Source organism: Cricetulus griseus, chromosome 6 (genome assembly GCF_003668045.3).
Source record: "Cricetulus griseus strain 17A/GY chromosome 6, alternate assembly CriGri-PICRH-1.0, whole genome shotgun sequence".
In the NCBI taxonomy this organism is placed as follows: Eukaryota; Metazoa; Chordata; class Mammalia; order Rodentia; family Cricetidae; genus Cricetulus; species Cricetulus griseus.
Window position 1 is genome coordinate 89,042,900 of NC_048599.1, and position 21,690 is coordinate 89,064,589.

Genomic DNA, 21,690 nt, shown 5'->3' on the forward strand with positions numbered 1-21,690 from the left:
TTTTTTAAATTTTATTATATGTGTCTGTGGTAGGATGTACCACATTTGGATTGGCAGACAGGGTAGCCAGAGTTAGATCTCTTGGAGCTGTAGGTGGTGTGTGTGTTAACTGATGTTGTTACTGTGAATTGAACTTGAATCTTCTAGAATATCAATAAGGAATTTTTAAGTTGGAACCATCTTTCTAGCACCTGAATGCCTGTATCAATAAAGACATTTACATGACATCAATTAAATATATATATCTCTGTGTGCATGCATATGTGTGTATCTATTTGAAAGACCAATATAATAATTGCATTTATTCTTAATAGTTTATACTTCCTTACACCACAGTTTAAAAATTGTGAAATATATAATGCTTTTTGGAGAATACAGAATAAAATATGAATTAGGTAAATAAAATTACTTGAAAATATAAATTATGCATGCTTTTTAAACTATCCTTCAGTTGATAGGTGACTAACTGGTGAGAATTTTATAAAATATTTTTGAACATGATTGATATAAAAAGGAGAAATTGCTATATCAGCAATCTTTAATGTCTTTACTTTTAAGAGAAGTAACTATTATGAAAACTGTCTTGTAACAAATAATGCAATGGAGGGAGGAATGATAATAATTGAGTTCAGATACCTTTTCCAATGTCCTCTAAACACAAAGTTTCCACCAAATATCTTAGGAAACTAGAACGTGTGTGTGTGTGTGTGTGTGTGTGTGTGTGTGTGTGTGTGTGTGTGTGTGTATGTGTGCGTGTGTGATTGACATTTGAGAGGTGGTATGATAATAAAATTTTTAGAGAATTTTTTACTAAATATAATAAATTAGAAAACATAAAACTCTAGACATAAGACAGTATTCCTATGGTAGATTGCAAGAGAGAGATTAGTCATGACAGCAACTACTGTCACTAAGGAAACGACAGGCAATGTTCATTTTCTTATGTATTCTTTATAGCCATGTAAAGTAATGCTAAATAAATTATTCCATCACCTTTAATGGATGAGAAAAATTTGACTGACTTAGTAACAGAACCTGATAAGATCACACAATTCATAGCAAAGCCTGGAATCGTGTCCTTCTTTTTTCTGTGACCACACTTAAACCTAAAATAGCATAGGAATATTATTTCACTAGAAACAACATAGAATCCCACTTCCACATATTCAAATTATTGCACAAATCAGTCTTTGATTTGTATGAATTTCCTAACAGTACAAAAGATTCAAACTTGATTCAAATCCCCAATAAAAAACATAATATTAAAAACCGGAAAGGCAAGCAACCAAAGACTGGTTTGTAGTTTTTCAAAATTGTATATCTTTTAATGTTTTACTCTTGTTTTGCTTTATTTTCTCAATTGTATTAAAGGAAATCCCTAACTGGTATCTCTGGTAATAATGTATGTGGGGTATCCTGCTTCTCTTCTTGGTTGTGCTCATATTGCATCCTATCAATATTTCAATGATAGCACACATACTTCAAATTTAAATGAAAGCTTATGTCTTCTAAATAGTTCACATGCAATAGGGAACTTTTTTTTTCTTACCTTCTGAAAATAATTTCTCAGTCAAGGGAGGCAAGGTATAAACACTACACATTCACTGCTTATGTCAGGCCCTTGAGCACCTCTCAAGTCCTCAGGGACTCCCCAAGGAAGAATGCACTGAAAATCATTAGGGACAAAACAGTACTCAAGTGCCCTCATTGTTTCCCCAACAGTAAGCAAGTACGTAACTTTCAAAATGAAATTTCATTATAAAAGGATACAAGTAGTTATGAGAATGCAAATTAGGCCTTGATACCAGTTAATTCTCAATATAAAAGCATGTGCTTTGGACTGAAAGGTAAATTTAATGATTTAAAATATAATTATAACTCTGATTCTGAGTCACAGACTTAATAACTATTCAAAAATCCAACTTCCACTCTTGCAATGGAGTATTGATCTCTCATTATCTTATAAACATGTACAAAGACATAATATCAACATAGTTTATGAGAGAATGTACAACCATTCAATAAAGATTGAATAAGTAAATTTAAAGAGGTAAATTTAAAAATATTATACTTCTAAGTCATATGAGATATAGTTATTTTTATTTTCTTTTTATCCTGCTTTTTTTAAGGCTCGGCATTCTTTTCCTGTTACTCTTGGCTTCTCAGGATCTACCCTTCATCTACTTAAACAACTACTTAAAATGGTAATATCTTCATTTGTTCATTTTAATATACAAAGGGTATTTATTTTATATATTAATGAAATAATTAGAGGAAAAATCTACTAGGACGAGCATATTATCCCTCTATGACACCTTTTGCGGTGTAACCAGTATTTATTCCTAGTGCATGAATAGAATTTGAGAGTTAATACCCCATGGAGGGATACTCTCCCAAAATGGGAGTTTACATTGGACAGAATGGAGTGTAACAGACCTAATGACTCTTCTGGACTTTGAAAGGTTTGCGATTACCTTTTACTGCAGTGTATCATAATCACTGACTATAGAAACAGCCTAGACCATGATCATTTTCATGAAACTTGAATTATAGCTCACCAACAGAGAGGTGTTATAAGACTTTTGTCTGGTATTTTAAGATTTCTTATCCATATTAAAAATACTTATTTTCCTAATAATTATTTTTGACGAAAATGTCTTTATGTTTTATAACTTCTCTGCATGTGTTGCATTGTTTTCTACCCACTTGTTTTTTTCTATTGATAAGTTATCCCATTGCATACTAAAATAGAAGATAATTCTCCACCCAGTAGAATTTCCTGTGGCTGCACCACAAACTCAGCAGATATAAATGATCTCAATAAACCATATTTGTTGTGTAATTAAACCTGTAATTGATCTTCTACAGGTAAGGTTCATTTTTAGGCTTAGACATAGAACATTTTAGGAGACCTAAAATTCAATATAAACTGTATTATTTTGTACTAAAGAGATTCATTTTTAAACATGGAGAATAAATGTTAATTATCACCTATTGAAAAGGTGACTATGATATAGCAACTGAAATCTTGTTTGCATACAACCCTACTTAAGTCAATGTAACCACATGTAGGAAACCAACAAGGAAAATTTCTTAAAAGTATGATTCATGGTTGCAATGGCAAATAGGATGTGTACCTCATTTTCACAATGAAGAGCGAAGGCCATTTTGAGGCATAAACAATAAGAAATTTGTGAAGAGAGGAGAAAACACAGGAGAAAAGGTTTTAGGACACAGTATTTTATATAATGTGAAAAATGTGATGATTTTATAGTTAGATACAGTTTTGAAGTCACCCATATCATGGCCAATTTCATGCTTTGTTTCATTTTACTTCTGTAGAATGTGTTGGAAGTCTCCATTTTAAAGGAAGGTATGGACTCGGGTCAGTCAATGAAAAATTGCCAAAGGTAATGTAATACATGGGAATAAACCTAGCCTCTTGCTCTTGGCTCTTAGAATGCCATTATAGAGCCCATTCCTGTACAAAGTGCTTAAAAACTCACTCAGTTTTCACAACTCACTGAGCAAACTCAGTGAGTTAGCATCTCACACTCTGGCAGGTGGATTTATGCTCATTGTAGAGGGGCTGGCTCAAAAAGTAATGACACAAACCAAAATCAGAGAAATAAAAATATTTTGCGGTTTCTGTATCAATTCAAAGTATGTTTATATAGGAATTTATATCTGTTTTAAAATTTTATCTGATAATGATATTTTCTTTGTAAATATTGTCATTTTCTATTCAATAGTAAGTCATTTTACTATAGACAAATGTGTAATTTATTACAGACAGAACCTATCCTCTCCTGGGACCATCTAGTGGTATCAAAAGGAAAAGAAAATGGATTTGAAATTAGAAGAGCAATCATAAGAATTTTGGAAGGTTAGGTGATGGAAGGCTGAATTTGATTAATGTTCATAATATATATATATGTTGAATATATATACAATTTCATATGAATTGAAATCCTTAATACCAGAGGACCTTTACATAAGAAAAGATAAAAACCACTAAAATAGAGAAATATATATATTATATATATATATATATATATATATATATATATATATATAAAATTTGGCATTAACAGAGGATAAAATTTTCAAAACTTTATTCTTTGCATTATAATTGGGAAACATAATGGCTGGGAGGAGAATATTATAATATAGTCAAGGGCTAGAAATGGCTCAGTGGATAAAAGTGTTTACTACCAAAATTGACAAATTTATTTCAATCTCTGTGACCCATGTGTTATACAACTGGCCCAGTGACATCTCCCTGCATGTACCACAAACACACAGAATTAAATAAATAAATGTAATTAAAATAAATACCATCAAGGTATTACAGTGCCAATTGAAATAAGATATGAACGGACATATTTTGGACTGGCTACAATACAAATATTTTCCATGTAGATAAAGATGAAAAGAGTAGTTGATGGAGAAGCAGCTTAGTTTTGCAGAGCAGATGCTTAGCATGTACAAAGCTGTGCACTACGGTAAGCGCAAAATTTTAAAAAATACACATTTAAAGTTCTGTTCATATACATTTTAAATTTTTGATATATTACAAGTATCATGACCCAATATTTTCAAATGAAAATTTTCATGAAAAATTCTTGATTCACTACTGATCTTAATACTAAAGCACCAACTGTCATGTTAAAATAAATTATAGTGTGTATTTTTGTCTTTGTAATTGCTCCACCTGGATATATTCATGATGATGCTTCTTATTCAGTCAAATGTACTTTTATTTTAATGAGGAAAACTCTTCAGGGAGAAATTCTAAGAGCACACAGGTTATTTAATAAGACTGTATGATTCTTGCACAGTGTTAGATTTAAAATTCAGTTTCATATCTGGAACTTAAAGTATCATGTTATGTTTCTGAGGCATGATTCATTTGGGCTCAATTTTCTCCATGGAAATCATAATCACATTAAAAAGTGAATCCATTTCATTTTACTGAACAATGATTTGTTTCTTTTCATTCTGTTTTCACAAAGAATGTTACATAGGAATATAACTGATTTCCCTATTTGTATTATTTTATATTTAATTAATGTTTACCACTGAAATTCATGTTTTGTGAAGCTGAAACTTGTATAATCCTTGTTCTTCTTGTTGAAAATGGCCCTGGTCCTGTCAATTTCAATTTTTAAAAAGAGATAATACTGTCTTCATCACTATTCACATGCAATTTGTCATTTAGTTACACATGTAGCCATTACATGTTCATATTATTATTATCAAATATTTTAAATGACTTACTACCACATATTGTACCTCTTAGCTTATTTTGGCCTCATGCATGATAATTTCTTAAATTATATTTTGTTCCATGGATCCGTAGATTATTAACATAATATTTTTCAGGGCCTACAAATTCATACAGCTCAACACCATGGTAGGAATGTTTGCTTTACTTATAATTTGTGAATTGACTATTTTAGACTATTCCTGATAAATTTTTATAATTTTTTTAACTTACCTCGTTCAGCACACCACTAAGTTACAGGTAATCTGTATGCACTGATCAAGGAAGGCATTTTTATTGCCAGTTCTCTATACTTAAATATTCTCTATTTTTATGTGCAGTTTCAGTTTACTATTTTTCAAACTCCAAACAAAAATGAGAATATTTAAAGAGGTGAGTAGTTTTTGATAATTAATTTGAGTGTATTATTTCTAAAAATGCTACCACAATATTTTTTCATGTTATTGACTACTTTTTTTTATACAAACTGGAATTTTGCCTCAGAGATTATTAATATATGGCTTCATTCTTAATTACTCATTAGTTCAATTCCCAAAATCCTTTTCTGGAATGGATGACACCAATATCTTGAAATAACCTTTGGTAAATATAATTAATTTATTGATTACTAACAGATAATGCACCAAGAATTTAAGAGATTTGATATATTGTCATGTAATCATGGTGTTCCGTCTTCACCCTCAATTATTTTTCAATTTTATTAATCAATTCATTTACATAAAATAGATGCATTTTCTTGTCTATTTAGAAGAATATCTCACATCTATGTCAAAGCATGCTAGTGGAGCTTATAGGACAACTTGAAGTGCGTGCTTCTCTCTTTCCTCATAGCAATTTCCAGGGTTTTTTTCTCAGGATGTCAGGTTGGCAGCAAGGAATTTAGCCCATGAGCCATCTCACCAGCCACAAATTTTATTAAAACATTTAATAAGATCTAACAGAGTTAGAATTGTTGAAAATACCTCATATATATTATAATGCATGAAGATTTTATTCTGTACCATCAACTTATTTCAGCATGTTGTATATCCAAAATAGTTTAGTAGAACCATACTATTATTACGATGTTTTTCCTCAATGTTTATACTTATCTTGTAAAATTATTTCACATTCTACAGGAGAAAAGATTGTAACCAGTCATGTTACCCAATTAGTGAAATTATTTCCATCCTGTTTGCTGACAGTAATTGAAAGTTTGACTGTATGGAATGTCAGAGAAACTTTACCTGTTCAAACTGTTTAACTTGTTTGTTTTAAGCCCCTTGTGTACTTCAAGCTAGCCTCACTCTTGTGAGGATGACTTTCAGTTTCTGACAGACATACCTCCAATTCCCAATCCAATACTGCCACTCTTGATTCTCAACTTGGATTTTAATAGCATTTAAACTGGAAAAAGTATTGAATGCAGAGATGAATTGATTAGCTGCACTCATTGTTTTATACACAACATAAGTCACCAGGTCGCTGGATTCTGTATTCGTGCCTGGGCATTTAACACCATCAGCTAAATGAAAGAAGAAAGGACTAATTCTTGACTCCAAGAAGATATTATTATTGTCTTAGTACTGTGAATGATTACATTCTGAATGAATTTAAGAAGGCTGTCAGAGATGTCAGCATGGAGAATGTGACTGAAGAGTCTCTATTCATCCTGAGGGGCCTAACAGACAATGCTGAGCTTCAGATTATTCTCTTCTTCCTGTTTCTAGTTATTTACCTTTTCACACTAACGGGGAACCTAGGACTGATTGCAGTAGTCATTGGGGACTCCCAGCTCCACAACCCAATGTACTATTTTCTGAGTGTTTTATCATTCATAGATGCCTGTTTTTCTACCATTATCACCCCAAAAATGTTAATAGATTTTATTTCACAGAAAAAAGTCATATCATTCCTTGGATGTGCAATCCAGATGTTTCTTGCTGTCAGTTGGGGAACCACGGAATGCTTTCTCTTGGCAGCAATGGCTTATGACCGCTATGTAGCTATCTACAATCCACTTCTATATGCAGTGAGCATGTCACCCAGAGTCTACATGTCACTCATCATTGCTTCCTACATTGGTGGAATTCTGCATGCTTCTATCCATACAGGAGCCACTTCTAGCCTATCCTTTTGTAGATCCAATGAAATTAGGCATTTTTTCTGTGATATTCCTCCTTTACTGGCTATTTCTTGTTCTGACACTAAAGTGAATGAGCTTCTACTCTTTGTCTTTGTGAGCTCCATTGAGGTATTCACGATCTTAATTATCATCATCTCTTATAGTTTCATCCTTTTTGCTATTCTGAAGATGCATTCTCCTGAAGGGAGGCAAAAAGTGTTCTCTACATGTGGCTCTCACCTCACTGGAGTGTCCATCTATTATGGAACAATCTTCTTCATGTATATGAGACCAAGTTCCAGTTATGCCTTGGAACATGACATGATAGTTTCCACATTTTATGCCATTGTGATTCCCATGCTGAATCCTATCATATATAGTCTCAGGAACAAAGATGTAAAAGATGCAATGAGAAGACTTTTAGGGAAAAAATTATGACCACACAATGTTTTTCTATTTACTTGAAACCCCCAATAAAATAAAGATTAATTTTCAGTGCTTCCTTATCACACAGTTAGAAATTTCTTATTGAATTTCAATTTGTTTTCTATTCTTAGTTGAAATATTAAAGATCAAAATTCAAGTCCAAGTGGATCAAAGATCTCATAAAACAAGATACACTTAATATAAATGAGAAAGTGGGGAGCAGCCATGAATACATTGATGCAGGAGACAACTTTCTGGACAGAATACCAATAACACAAATGCTAAGATCAACAATTCATAACTGGGACCTCATGAAACTGAAAAGCTTCTGTAAGGCAATGTGACTTGAACAGAGCAGCAACCTACAGAATGTGGAAAGATTTTATCAGCTCTACATCTGATAGGGACTAATATCCAAAATATATAGAGAAGTCTAGAAACTAGGTGTCAAAACCCCCAAAAATCCAATTTTAAAATGGGGTACAAATCTAAACAGAGTATTCTCAATAGAAGAAACTCAAATAGCCTAGGAGCACTAAAAGAAATGTTCAACATGCTCAGCCATCAGGGAAATGCAAAGAAAAAACTACTTTGAGATTCTATTTTAAACCTTTCAGAATGATGATGACCACTTATGCAAGTGTCTACTCTTGTTGGCAAGGATGTGGAACAATGAAGCAATCCTCCATTGTTGGTTGTAATGGAAAGTTATACAGCAAATATGGAAACCAGTATGGCAGTTCCTCAGAAAATTGTCAATCAATGTACCTCAAGACCCAGTTATACCACTCTTCAGCATTTGCCCAAATGACACTTGGGCATAACTGTCTTGCAACAGGACTCTTGTTTAACTATGTTCATTGCAGCATTATTCATAGTATCCAAAAATTATAAACAATCTTGATATCCTTCAACCAACAAATAGATAATAAAAATGCAGTACATTTATATTTATACAGTGGAGAATTGCTCAGCTGCTGCAAACTGATGTCATGAAATTTGTAGTCAAACTTATGCAATTAGAAAACATCATGCTGAATGAGGTAACCAAGACCCCCCAAAAAACAAATATGGTATGTATTCACTTATACATGGATATTTACTATTAAGTAAATAATAGTCAAGCTGTATTCCTCTGACCTAAAGAGGTTAAGTAAAGATGAGAGTTTTGAGGAACATGAATGAATCTCCCTGGGAAGGGGAAATAGATTAGATTTTACAGGTTGATTGGGAACTGGTGGGGGTAGGAGTAGGAGGGATTGGGTTGGGGCGGGTAAAAGAATGTGTAGAGAGATACAGCAGGAATTGTTCAGTATTTGAGGAATGGTGTGGCAATCTAGTGGGATGGAAACTTCCTAAAGCATAGAGTGCTACCCTAGTAAGGCCTCATAATATTAGAGGATAAGGAGACTGAACCAGCATGTCTTGCAGCTAGCGAGGCTAAGCTTCCAATGGCTGGACTGGATTGCATTCAGTTGAGTTGTCCACTGGTGTCCCGTGGAGATGCCTAAGCAAGCTAGGCTGATGCTAAGACAGGGTTGCTCTCAAAAAACGGACAGCTGGACCCCATTGGTAAGGACAAAATGCACTGAATGTAGAGAAGTCGAGCTGGTGCCTCCATGGAGCTTTCACTTCTAACTTCCTGGGATGAAGCCTACTTGACCATAGTGGATGATTTCTCTGATATGATCTTGTATTCAATTTGCCATGTTTTTATTGAGAATTTTTGCATCAATCCAAACTAACCAAAAGGCAGAGAGAGATCATGTAAATTAACAAAATCAGAAATGAAAAGGGGGACATAACAACAGACACTGAGGAAATCCAGAAAATCTTCAGGGCATACTTTGAAAACCTGTACTCCACAAAATTTGAAAATTTAAATGAAATGGACAATTTTCTGGACAGTTACCACTTACCAAAATTGAATCAAGAACATATAAGCACCTTAAACAGACCTATAACCTCTAAGGGAATAGAAGCAGTCATCAAAAGTCTCCGTACCAAAAAAAAAAGCCAGGGGCCAGATGGATTCACTGCAGAATTCTACCAGAAATTCAAAGAAGTGCTAATACCAAAGAAGAGCAATACTCCTCAAATTGTTCCACAAAATAGAAGCAGAAGGGACATTGCCAAACCCTTTTTATGAGGCTACAATAACCTTGATACATAAGCCACACAAAAGCACAACTAAGAAAGAGAACTACAGACCAATATCCCTCACGACATTTCATTTTTACACATGAAAAAAAAGAATTCCCTATTTCTGTCTTATTCGGTTCATATACTCATATTCATCCATATACAAATATTCATGCACATACTAATGTTAATTATATTTATTTGCTGTTTGCTCTAAGTGAATGTCATATAAAAAACTACTTAAAGAATAGAACTATATTTCCCACACTTCTGTAGGCTAGACATGTCAAACTGGGGTGTGTAATTTGATTTCTTCCAAGGCTTTTCTCCTAGGTTTACAATACCAAATCATTCTACTCTCTCAATATATTGTTCTTTATAAATTTCTATAACTTCATCTCACCTTATGCGGATACCAAAAAATTAAATAAAGTCTTAGATAGACATCCTCATTTTATCTCATTGCTTCTTTAAGTAAGGTGATTCTGAATAGAGCCACTTTCAGGGGAAAACCATAGTGATTATAAAAATATGAATATATTTATATAATTTGCACACATATGTGCACACACAGATGCACACATTTATTCAAACTTTAAAAATGTGTAGTTCTATATAACTATAAAATCCAAATTTTATAAAACACATAATTGTAATATATATTATAGCATGTTTATTTATCATACTAATCACATATTATGGAATTAATAGGAAAATATATAAGAACACAATCTAGCTTATATTACTTAGTCAATGGTGTTCAATTTTGGGTGAAAGCTATCCCTTGCTTCATTATATCTATAAATTATCAGTATAGTAAATAAAAATGGATATTCTGGAACCTCATATTAAGTGCTCACATATCCAAGTTCTATTATCATTGTGCTAATTTGGGGAGACTTATTTCTTATGATTTACTTCATAATCCACTGTACTGAAATGAGAAACATTGCTGAGCCAGACAAGGAACATGCCTGTATTCTCATCGCTTAGGAGGCTGATGCAAGAGAATCTTTAGTAGAAGGCCAATATGTTCTACATGATTAAACCATGTTAATGACAATAAATAAAACAAAAATCTTGAATTCTGCACACAAAGTAGTGGCATTTAAATATGTTTTATTTAAATCACACACACACACACACACACACACACAGAGAGAGAGAGAGAGAGAGAGAGAGAGAGAGAGAGAGAGAGAGAGAGAAGTTCTAAAATAAGATGCAGTGAACTGGAAGTAACAGCCCTTTCTAAGTTTGAGGCTACTTTCATTTTTATGAGAATCTCCAAAGTCTGGATACCCCTCACCTCTCAGCCTTTATTTTGACATCTGACACCCTATAGTGTTAATGTACATGCCACCATCCCTTGAGGTCCAAGCCAAAGGAGTTATTTTAACCTATTCAAGAATATTGATTTCATCATGAATTAAGACAAACCTATAAGAATCTTTCACTCCGATTCTTACTGAATACTTTCTTTTCCAGCAAAATTTCTTAAATAAAATATTTAGATATTTTAAAATTTAAAATTTAAAATTTTTCATAGTCTAGTGTTTTATTGAATACATTTTACATTTAAGAAAAGAATCATACTTTTAAATTTAAATTTTCTGTCCATAGAAATCCACCACTTTATAGTTGAGGCTGTCACTGATAAATAACTTACAAAGTGCATATATATGTATGAATGATAATGTTGTTATGCTCTATAGTAGTGAGAAATTATCCTGTGTAGACATTGTACTACCTAAACAATATACATCAAAAATCCATACATTCTTGTAATTATAAACTGTTAGTTTAAAATGTGTGTTCAAAAGTTAGCCCTTAAAAATAAAATCAGAAACATTGAACATATTTATCTTTTTCATCAGGCTCCTTGGGAGAAACCAAAACCTTGAACTTTGGTCTTTGAAAGCATGCCAAGTAATATTGCTAGAAAATTGGTCCCTGAGAAAGACCACGTGGTAGGTGATATTCAATGTCCTTAGATACTGCCAGAGAGAAAAGTCCTTTACTACTCCCCTTATGCTCACAGTAGCACCCTGAGATGCTTTTAAAGCATATCTGCCTGAGAAAATTTCCCTTTTGTCAATATCCAAGAATATTTTCCAGGGTGACTTAACTCCCTCTTAAACAAATGAATGGACAAATATACAGAAGTATTCAGTACATGGAAAACAAATGCTGCAGAACAGAAGTGTTCATGCCTTTAATTGTATTTCACATATTATTGACAAGATATATTGACAATTAGCATAATTTTAAATGTATGATATTAAAAGCTTTACTCATTTACTTTTGTTGGTGTTTTCCACTCAAAAAATTTGGCTCACTGTAAGTATTGTTAAAATTGGCAATGTTTGGATCTATTATAATAAAATAAGGGCTTTATGGAAGAAACAAGTAAGTACTTAACATTTATGCCTTATCCAAGTAAATATCAAGAATTGTGCAAAGTGAGATAGTTGACAGAATAAAAGTCTATGAATGATGAATGTAATTTTAGGAGATAATTGTTGAATTGAGAAGAGAGAAAGAATCCAATCTATATTAGTGTTTATATGTTTTCAAGTGTGCTATTGAAATCTATGAATATAAAATCTATTTGAAGTTGGTTTTAACTGACATCAAAAATAAAAGATAATCTCTGAGTTGTTTTCTCTTCTCATAGTATATAGTAATTAGAGTTTAATGACTAGTCATATACAGGATACACTATCATATTCATGTTCCTCTGAGCCAAACTCTACAGAAAAAACAAAAGAGGCAGCATCATTTAAACCAAATACTTGCAAATTATTTGACCTTTCTAGATTCTTCATTTAAAGTGAATGCATGCCAATACTATCTAAAAACAAATATTCTATATTAATTAAATGATATAAAAATAAATAATCTCGAATACTACATGGTAATTGAAATATATATTATGCCACCTTTTTATCATATTGTTGTCAAATATGAATTGTTACCTCTATCTTCCTGTCAATTTTATCCTTAGAATGTAGAAGAAATACCCCCAGGTGTTGGTCGCGCATGCCTTTAATCCCAGCACTTGGGAGGTAGAGGCAGGTGGATCTCTGTGAGTTCGAGACCAGTCCGGTCTACAAGAGCTAGTTCAAGGACAGTCTCCAAGGCCACAGACAAACCTTGTCTCAGAAAAAAAAAGAATGTAGAAGAAATATCAATATTTAGCCAACCACTACTATAAAACTACCAGCATGTAATTTAAACAGAACTCTTTTTAAAGTGGTTCAAGCTGATATCACCTTTGATTTCTCATCTGTTTTAGGGTCGTTCATTATGAACACTTGGAATTACACAAATGAGACTGACTTCATCCTCATGGGGTTAACAGATGCCAAGGAGATCCAGCTGGTCCTCTTTGTGCTGTTTCTCCTGATATACATGGTCACTGTGCTGGGGAACCTAGCCATGATCCTGATCATTCGTCTAGATACCCAACTACACACTCCAATGTATTTCTTCCTAACCCACCTATCATTCCTTGACCTCAGTTACTCAACTGTCATCACACCTAAAACTTTAGAAAATCTGCTTACTTCCACCAAGATTATTTCCTTTACTGGCTGCCTTACTCAGATGTATGTTTTTGTCCTCTTAGCTGCTGCTGAATGTTTCCTTCTTGCTTCAATGGCCTATGATAGATATGTAGCGATCTGCAACCCTCTACAATACCCAGTTATCATGTCCAAAAGAGTCTGCAGTGCCCTGCTGTCTTGTTCCTATATGATTGGAACTATGGACTCCACTGTGAATATGCTTTGTATGAGCACCATACATTTTTGCAGATCCAAGGTAATCCACCACTTCTTTTGTGACACATCTCCAATTTTAGCACTGTCTTGCAATGACACACATAACATTGAACTCATTATATTCATCTTTGCTGGTTTCACCTTAATGGTGTCTCTTATCACAATATCTGCATCCTATGTGTCCATTCTCTCTACTATTTTGAAGATCAATTCCACTTCAGGAAAGCACAAAGCCTTCTCTACCTGTGCCTCTCATCTCTTGGGAGTCACTATCTTCTATGGGGCTTTAATATTTACTTATTTGAAACCAAGTAAGTCCTACTCCTTGGGAAAGGACCAAGTGGCTTCTGTTTTCTATACTATTGTGATCCCCATGCTGAACCCTCTCATTTATAGTCTCAGAAACAAAGAAGTGAAAAGTGCTGTCAGAAGAGTCATCAAGAAGTGGGGGGTTCAAGGCAGTTAAATTCACATTGGCGCCAAGTGATTAAATGATTGTTTTACTTTATATTAAGATCTCCCTTGTTCTGTCTCTCTAAGTATACCTGACACTAACAGCCTGATTTCAATATATGTGTAGCTTCCCTTACACAAACCTTGTATTGGCCATTCATAGGAATATGGTTTCCAAACTTTATCATATTTGGGAGTCAGGATACACATTAATCATTGTTGAAATAAATACATGTTTTTGAAGGCACGCAGTGTAGAAATAAAAAATATGTAATTCTAAGCCTTTCTTAAACAGAAACTCACCATACTAAATTTTAGTTATGCCATTGAGAAGATGATATTGACACAATATCAATAGTTTATGAGTCGTTCTTGTGTAGTATATGAATTAACTAGCTATCTTTGAAATGAATAATGAGTCTCTGAGTGTTTAAGCTTCACTTTCCTAATATGCTGAATATACCTAGTAACTTTATGTACACGTGATAGAACATTCTATGAAATATAAGCAAATATAAGTATAGAAAACACAATACTATTAATTATCATTAATACTTAATTTCTAATATTTTATATTCATGATACCTTTTCTTGGATAATATCTACTTGTGTTTTGCAAATAATTTTCCAATTATCTCAGAAAATACAATTAGATAAGAAGGAATATACAATCAGTAATTAATCAAACTGATTTTCTAACATACATTTTATTGGTAAATGGTCAAGTACTGCTTGTTCTCACTGAGGTTGGCTTTGAAAGTGGTCTAACTCTGTATTATTTTCCAGCCAAGCATATTTTTCTCAAAGTATCTGACACAATCCCAAAAGATAGTCTTGCTCTCATAAAACTGTAACATGGATGGAAGAAAAGAGCAAATAGCTATGTTGTGTCCTTGAGAACCACTAGAAGGTTAACCATTTCCAACAGACATTATTCCTGTTTATACCATGAAATAAATGTGCTTATATTTGGGACAAAAGCTAAAAGCTCATGCCTGGAGAGAAATTTCAATTAGGAACAGCAGATGACTACCTCAGTTTATCTAGTTTCTGATTGATAATGTGTATTTCCAAGGTGATAATGTTATATTCTTCAGTTGATAACTGTATTTTAATTGGAAGTCTCACTCAACAGGACAATTTACTATCTCTATTGGGAGCTCTATCTGGATTCCTTACAGATATTATTCTAGTTGCTTTTGACTGGCTACTTTGAGGTCTGGATCTGATGATGTGTTCTATCTGTCTGTCTACATCTATATAACATCAACATCTATAATGGATCTGTTATTTACTGTTTTACTGAGTCTTGATGTGTACTAAATAAATTCACTCATTCCAACAAAATATGTCTATCAAAGATCATTCTCTGGAATAAATTTTTATAGCACAAATTTAAAGTAAGATATCAAAGAGAATTAAGTTAACAAAATTCGATATGCTAGTTTTGTGACAATTTGGAAAATAAAGTTTTTAAGGAGTAGACACAATGTAAAAATTTTAGAAAACCAAATTCAAGCTCTTCATATCATTTACACATAGGGGAAAAAGTCATGTCATTTCCTATGTATTCCTTTGATGCATTCCACATTCATTTAAAAGTCTTATATTCCCATTACCTTCTAAGGGATGAACAGATTTTAGGTATATGAAAAAAAATCAAGTCTGTGATGTAGTATTATTCCATAAGTAATAAAATACATTACAAATTTATCCATTATGCAAAACACGCCATACATTTGGAAGTCATGTAATTCTTAGACATATTAATTACCTATGGCATACTACCATACTGTCTTTTATCTTGTTACTTTAAGGTTCTTAGCTGAAAATTAAAATCTTAACTAAAAGATCTATATGCTTTTATAGATTTTATTTGAATTAGAAACAATCATATTTTATATATCAATCCCAGTTCCCTCTCTCTCCCATCCTCCCATGCCCCCTAACGACCCCCATCCCAAACCCAATATATCCGCCAGGGAGAGTGAAGCCTTCCATGAGGGGTCATAAAAATCTGTCAAGTCATTTGGGGCAGAGCCTAGGCCCTCCCCTGCGTTATCTAGGCTAAGAGAGTATCCCTCCGTGGGAAATGAGAAATGGGTGAGAAATGGGTAGGAAGTCTGTTCCTCCTCTAGGGATACATCCCGATTTACTGCCAGAGGCCCCATAGACTGCCCAATGCTCCTAGCTGATAAGCACATCCAGGAAGCCTTCTTTGGTCCTATATTGGTTCCCCAGCTGTCAGACTGGAGTCCAAAAGTTTCCACTTGCTCAGGTAAGCTGTTTCTGTGGGTTTTCCCAGCATGGTCTTGACTCCTTCATTCGTCACTCCTCCCTCTCTGAAACTCGATTCTAGGAGTTTCTCTCAGTGCTTAGCTGTGGATCTCTGCTTCTGCTTCTATCAACTACTGGACGAAGGCTCTAGAATGGCATTTAGGATTTTATTATTACATTTTACAAAAGATGCATATGAAAGCAAATGATTGATAAGTGTTTTGTTGTGCATTTTCTGGAATGTACAGCACAAATTTGAGAAAGCTGATAAAGAGAATTGAGTTAACAAAACTCTATGTGCTAGTTTTTGTGAAAATTTCAAAAATACTTAGATAATAAGGAATAGAAACAATGTCAAGAATTAGAGACATCCATGTGTAAGCTCTTCAAATTCAATGACGGTACATATTCTGTAAGTGCAGTTCAAATTGTCTTCCTTCTATTTAACATATAGTCTGCTTCCCAGCTATTTAATTTGGTTCCAAAATATTTTTCTTTTTTTTTAGATAGTGTATATGCACAATAGTTTATTCAACTCCTTACCTATTTTTATTCCCCCCCATTTCTTCAAACTAGTATGCTATAATAGATTTTTAAATTTAACCTATTTTGGCTAATTATGGTTGCTTATGTGAACATAAATGACAGATAATTTTCTAGAACATGGGCAAATCAGCTGTGTCTATATCAATGAAAAGAAAATGGCAGACTGCTCCTGGCCATCATGAAATGACCACAATCATGGGAATTCAGAGAAACCACTGTGGTGAGATTTGGTTTACAATTTTATTAAAGGTTGCCTGAAGAATCAGAAAACAAAATTAGCCACAGGCCATAGAAGCTAGGTACACACCTTTAAACCCAGTAGTCAGAAGCTAGGAGATGGTGCTACATACATTAAATCCTAGAACTGAGGATAGGAGGATCTCTGAGTAAAAGGTCACCCAGATTTACACAAGAGTAACTCTGTTTAAAAGAGAATTATAGCTCACATGTTTAATCCCAACATTAGGGAAATGTATAAGACAGAAGCAAGGTCTCAGAGAGGCTTTTCATTCTCCAGCCACACTGAGGAGAGACAGCAGTTTGAGACTTGATGAAGAGCTAGTTCATGGATCAGTCCTTTCAGCCTGAGCTGGAGATGAGAGCAAGTGGCTGGCTGATTTGCTTTTCTGATATTCATCTTGAAGCTTGAACCCCAATATCAGTCTCGGGGTCATTTATTTTTACATATTACATATTGATGCTCAACATGGAACATGAACCCAGGACCCTGAGATTAAGAGTCTCATGTTCTACCAGATGGAAGATGCTCTTCTGTATCCTGTGTATGCATGTTTCTCTTATTGGTTGATGAATATTCAGTGAATGGCCAGTATCCAGGCAGAAAGTACAGGCAGGGTTACCAGACTAGGAGAATGCTGAGAAGAGTAAAGGCAGGGAAAGAGTCATGAGTGAGAAGTTATGTAGTTACCAGGGAAGATAGGATGCTGGGCATTCTCCAGTAAGCCAGGATATCATGGAGATACTTAGAATAAAAGAAATTGGTTAATAATGATGAGGGTGCTAGCCAGTAAGAAGCCTGAGCCATTGGCAAACAGTTAATAATTAATATGAACCTCTGTGTGTTTATTTGGGAGTAAACACATGTGGGACCAGGTAGAACAGAAACTTTGTCCTCAAATAACACCTCAGCAACTATGTCCACATAAATCCTGAGAGAGCTTGGGAAAGGATTCTAAACACAGAATAACAGGGGCAAACATAGTTTCTTGGTAGCAGCATTTTCTTGAGTGGGCTCCATTTGCTAGAGGTAAGCAGAGGCTCCTAACTCCTTTAAGAGAGGCTTACTGACTCAGTGTTAGTGGTAAAAACTGCATGAGTCTTAAACTCTGCCATGAAGCCAAGACTCCCAAATCATAGACATTTGACCAGATATAGGACAAAGTATAATTTCCAAAAGAAGGTCTCAAATATAGTAGAAGTCTTGCTTATTACTCATGAAATATCCATGTCACTATTGAAAGAGTGGACATAACTTCCCTTACAGTTGGGTATTGTAGCATACAGTGTCCACAGCTGGGTAAAATTATTGATGATTTTTCTATCCCAAGCAGCCTGAACAGTCCTGCCCAGCTCTGTGTACAGTAACCAGCAGCAAGGAATAAGCTCCTGCTATATTTTCCAGTTTGATTTCTCTTTGTCCTGTAAGTAAAATGCATACAATCTTCAGTAATAGTGTTTTATTACATGATTCAATCCAGAAATCCAAAGCAATGGTAACAATTCATATTATTCTCTAAGGACTCTGTAGCTAAATTATGTGATTAATTCCTTTAATATTTAGTACTGAAGTTATTTAAATTAAGCAGACATGATTACATAAATATTTATTAGCTGAGATATATAAACCTTATATTGCAAACTGTTTTTAGTTATTTTTCTTAAAATTCCTGAGTTCTTAAAAACATCTTTAGGATAGGGCTCTGGAAGACAGACAAAGCTGGTCTTGGCAGGATTTCAGGCTCCAAACAGGCAGGCTTCCAGGCTCAGAGCATCTCTCCCCAGAGGAACACATGTTAGGCATTGCTGTTTTTCAGATGTCCTAACAGACTGCAACAACATAAATGGCAAGAATGGTATCCACCTCAAAACTCCAGGACTGGATGTAGAAGACCACCACATAGGCAAACAGCTAAATATGATGGATCATATTTAGAGTACCTCCTCCCCTAATGAAGGAATTTCAACCCCAAGAATCTGACATTTTGCTTTTGACACCTTTTCCCTATAACCAGTCTTTCTCTGTTTTTTTCCTGCCAGCTCCAAATTAATCATCTGGGGACTTCTTATTAATTATGAATGTTTGGCTTTAGCTTGTTTCTAACTAGTTCTTATAACTTAAATTCATCCATATCATTTAATTGATGTTCTTTTATGTCACTTGGTTACCTGTACTGCCTATCCTGCTTCCTCTCTGTCTGGTGACTGTCTTTCTTCCTCCCAGAGACTTCTTTATCCCAGGAGTGTCAGGACCCATAAAAATGGCTCTGCTTCATCATGACTTGATGTCAGAGAGGTCAAAACTATCATTATTCTTCCAAGATAAAGGTCATGATACCTAAAGTTCTAAGGTGTGGCTATTGAAGGATGTTTCATGTAAGGCATGGATGTCTTAACTAAATAATAAGACACTTGGTTTAAGGTCTGGTTATTCTTAATCCTCAAGGTCAGATAGCAAGAGATTTAGTCTAAGATGTTACTACTGAATGTTTGGAGAATAAAGGAAGTAAGTCTGTTTGTTCCTTGTATCATGGTAAAGATGAAAGGCCTGTACAATAAGAATTTTGATATTCTAAAGAAAGAAATTAAAGAAGATACCAGAAAATGGAAAGCTCTAACATGCTCTTGGACAGGTAGGATCAACATAGTAAAAATGACAATATAGCCAAAAGCAATCTACAGATTGAATGCAATCCTCAAAAAAATGCCAACACAATTCTTCACAGACCTTGAAAGAACAATTCTCAACTGTATATGGAGAAACAAAAGAGGCAGGATAGCCAAAACAACCCGTACAATAGAGGAACTTCTGGAGGCATCACCATCCCTGACTTCAACCTCTATTACAGAGCTATAGTCCTGAAAACAGCTTGGTATTGGCAAAAATAGGCAGGTAGACCAATGGAGTAGAATTGAAAACCCTAATATTATCCCACACACCTACAAACACCTGATTTTTTATAAACAATGGAAATTTATACGTTGGAATAAAGAGAACATCTTCAACAAATGGTGCTGGCATAACTGGTTGCAGACATGTAGAAGACTGCAGTAGGACCCAAGCCTATTGCCTTGCACAAAACTTAAGTCAAAATGGATCAAAGATCTCAAAATAAGCCCAACTACACTGAACCTATTAGAAGACAAAGTGGGAAATACTCTTGAATTAATTGGTACAGGAGACTGCTTCCTGAACATCACACCAGTAGCCAGAAAATGAGATCAACTATTGATAAATGGGACCTCCTGAAACTGAAAAGCTTCTGTAAGACAAAGGACACAGTCAGCAAGACAAAACGGCAGCCCACACAATGGGAAAAGCTATTCACCAACCCCACATCTGACAGAGGGCTGATCTCCAAAATATACAAAGAACTCAAGAAGCTAGTCTCCAAAACACCAAACAACCCAATTAAAAATGGGGTACAGGACTAAATAGATAATTCTCAATAGAGGAAACTAAAATGGCTGAAAGGCACATAAGAAAGTGTTCAACATCCTAAGCCATCAGAGAAATGAAAATCATTACAACTCTGAGATACCATCTTACTCCTGTCAGAATGGCCAAAATCAAAAAAAAAAAAAAATGACAGTTCATGTTGGAGAGGATGTGGAGAAAGGGGAACACTTCTCCACTGCTGGTGGAAATGACAACTTGTACAGCCACTTTGGAATTCTTATGGCGACTCCTCAAGAAAATGGGAATGAGTCTACCACAAGATCCAGCAATTCCACTCCTAGGTATATACCCCCCAAAAAAAGCACATTCATACAACAAGGACATCAGTTCAACAGTGTTCATAGCAGCACTATTTGTAATAGCCAGAAACTGGAAACAGCCTAGATGCCCTCAACCAAAGAATAGATAGAGAAAATTTGGTACATTTACACAATGGAGTACTAACCTGCGGGAAAAAAACAATGTAAACTTGAAATTTGCAGGAAAATGGATGGAACTAGAAAAAAACATTCTGAGTGAGGTAACCCAGTCGTAAAAAGAAAAACATGGTATGTACTCACTCATATGCGGATTTTAGACATTGAGTAAGGGATTACTAGCCTACAATCCACACTGCCAGAGAAGCTAATGAACAAGTAGGATCCTAAGAAAGACATACATTTTCCCCTGGAGAAGGGGAAAGGGTCAAGATCTGATGAGCAAATTGGGAACATGGGAATAGGGGGAGGGAGGTAGGAGAATGAGAAGGGTAGAAGAGGAGGCATGCAGAGGACATGGGGGAGCAGAAAGCTCGACTCAGAGGAAGAATAGATGATACCAAGAATGGAGATATCATAATAGAGGGAGATATTTTTGGTTTACAGAGAAATCAAGCACTAGAGAAATGTCTGTAGATCTACAAAGATGGCACCAGCTAACAATCTAAGCAACAGAGGAGAGGCTACCTTAAATGCCCTCCCCTGATAATGAGATTGAT

The 21,690-nt window shown here is 34.5% G+C and overlaps 2 protein-coding genes across 2 annotated transcripts; both read left to right on the plus strand.

Moving 5' to 3' along the window:
* Window positions 1–4,550: 4,550 nt before the first annotated feature.
* Window positions 4,551–7,829, plus strand: LOC100756448 (olfactory receptor 141-like). The gene is made up of 2 exons (XM_027421175.1): window positions 4,551–4,579; window positions 6,905–7,829. The coding sequence occupies exon 2, from the start codon at window positions 6,906–6,908 to the stop codon at window positions 7,827–7,829; it is 924 nt and encodes a 307-aa protein (XP_027276976.1). The 5' UTR covers window positions 4,551–4,579; window position 6,905.
* Window positions 7,830–13,265: 5,436 nt separating this feature from the next.
* Window positions 13,266–14,207, plus strand: LOC100756747 (olfactory receptor 8H3). Its single transcript, XM_027420933.1, has one exon. It carries the CDS (start codon window positions 13,266–13,268, stop codon window positions 14,205–14,207), a length of 942 nt encoding a protein of 313 aa, XP_027276734.1.
* Window positions 14,208–21,690: the final 7,483 nt, after the last annotated feature.

What these genes read in the sequence shown, in the direction of transcription:
- LOC100756747 (XM_027420933.1), top strand. Translation starts at nt 13,266, where the DNA reads ATGAACACTTGGAATTACACAAATGAGACTGACTTCATCCTCATGGGG.
- LOC100756448 (XM_027421175.1), top strand. Translation starts at nt 6,906, where the DNA reads ATGGAGAATGTGACTGAAGAGTCTCTATTCATCCTGAGGGGCCTAACA.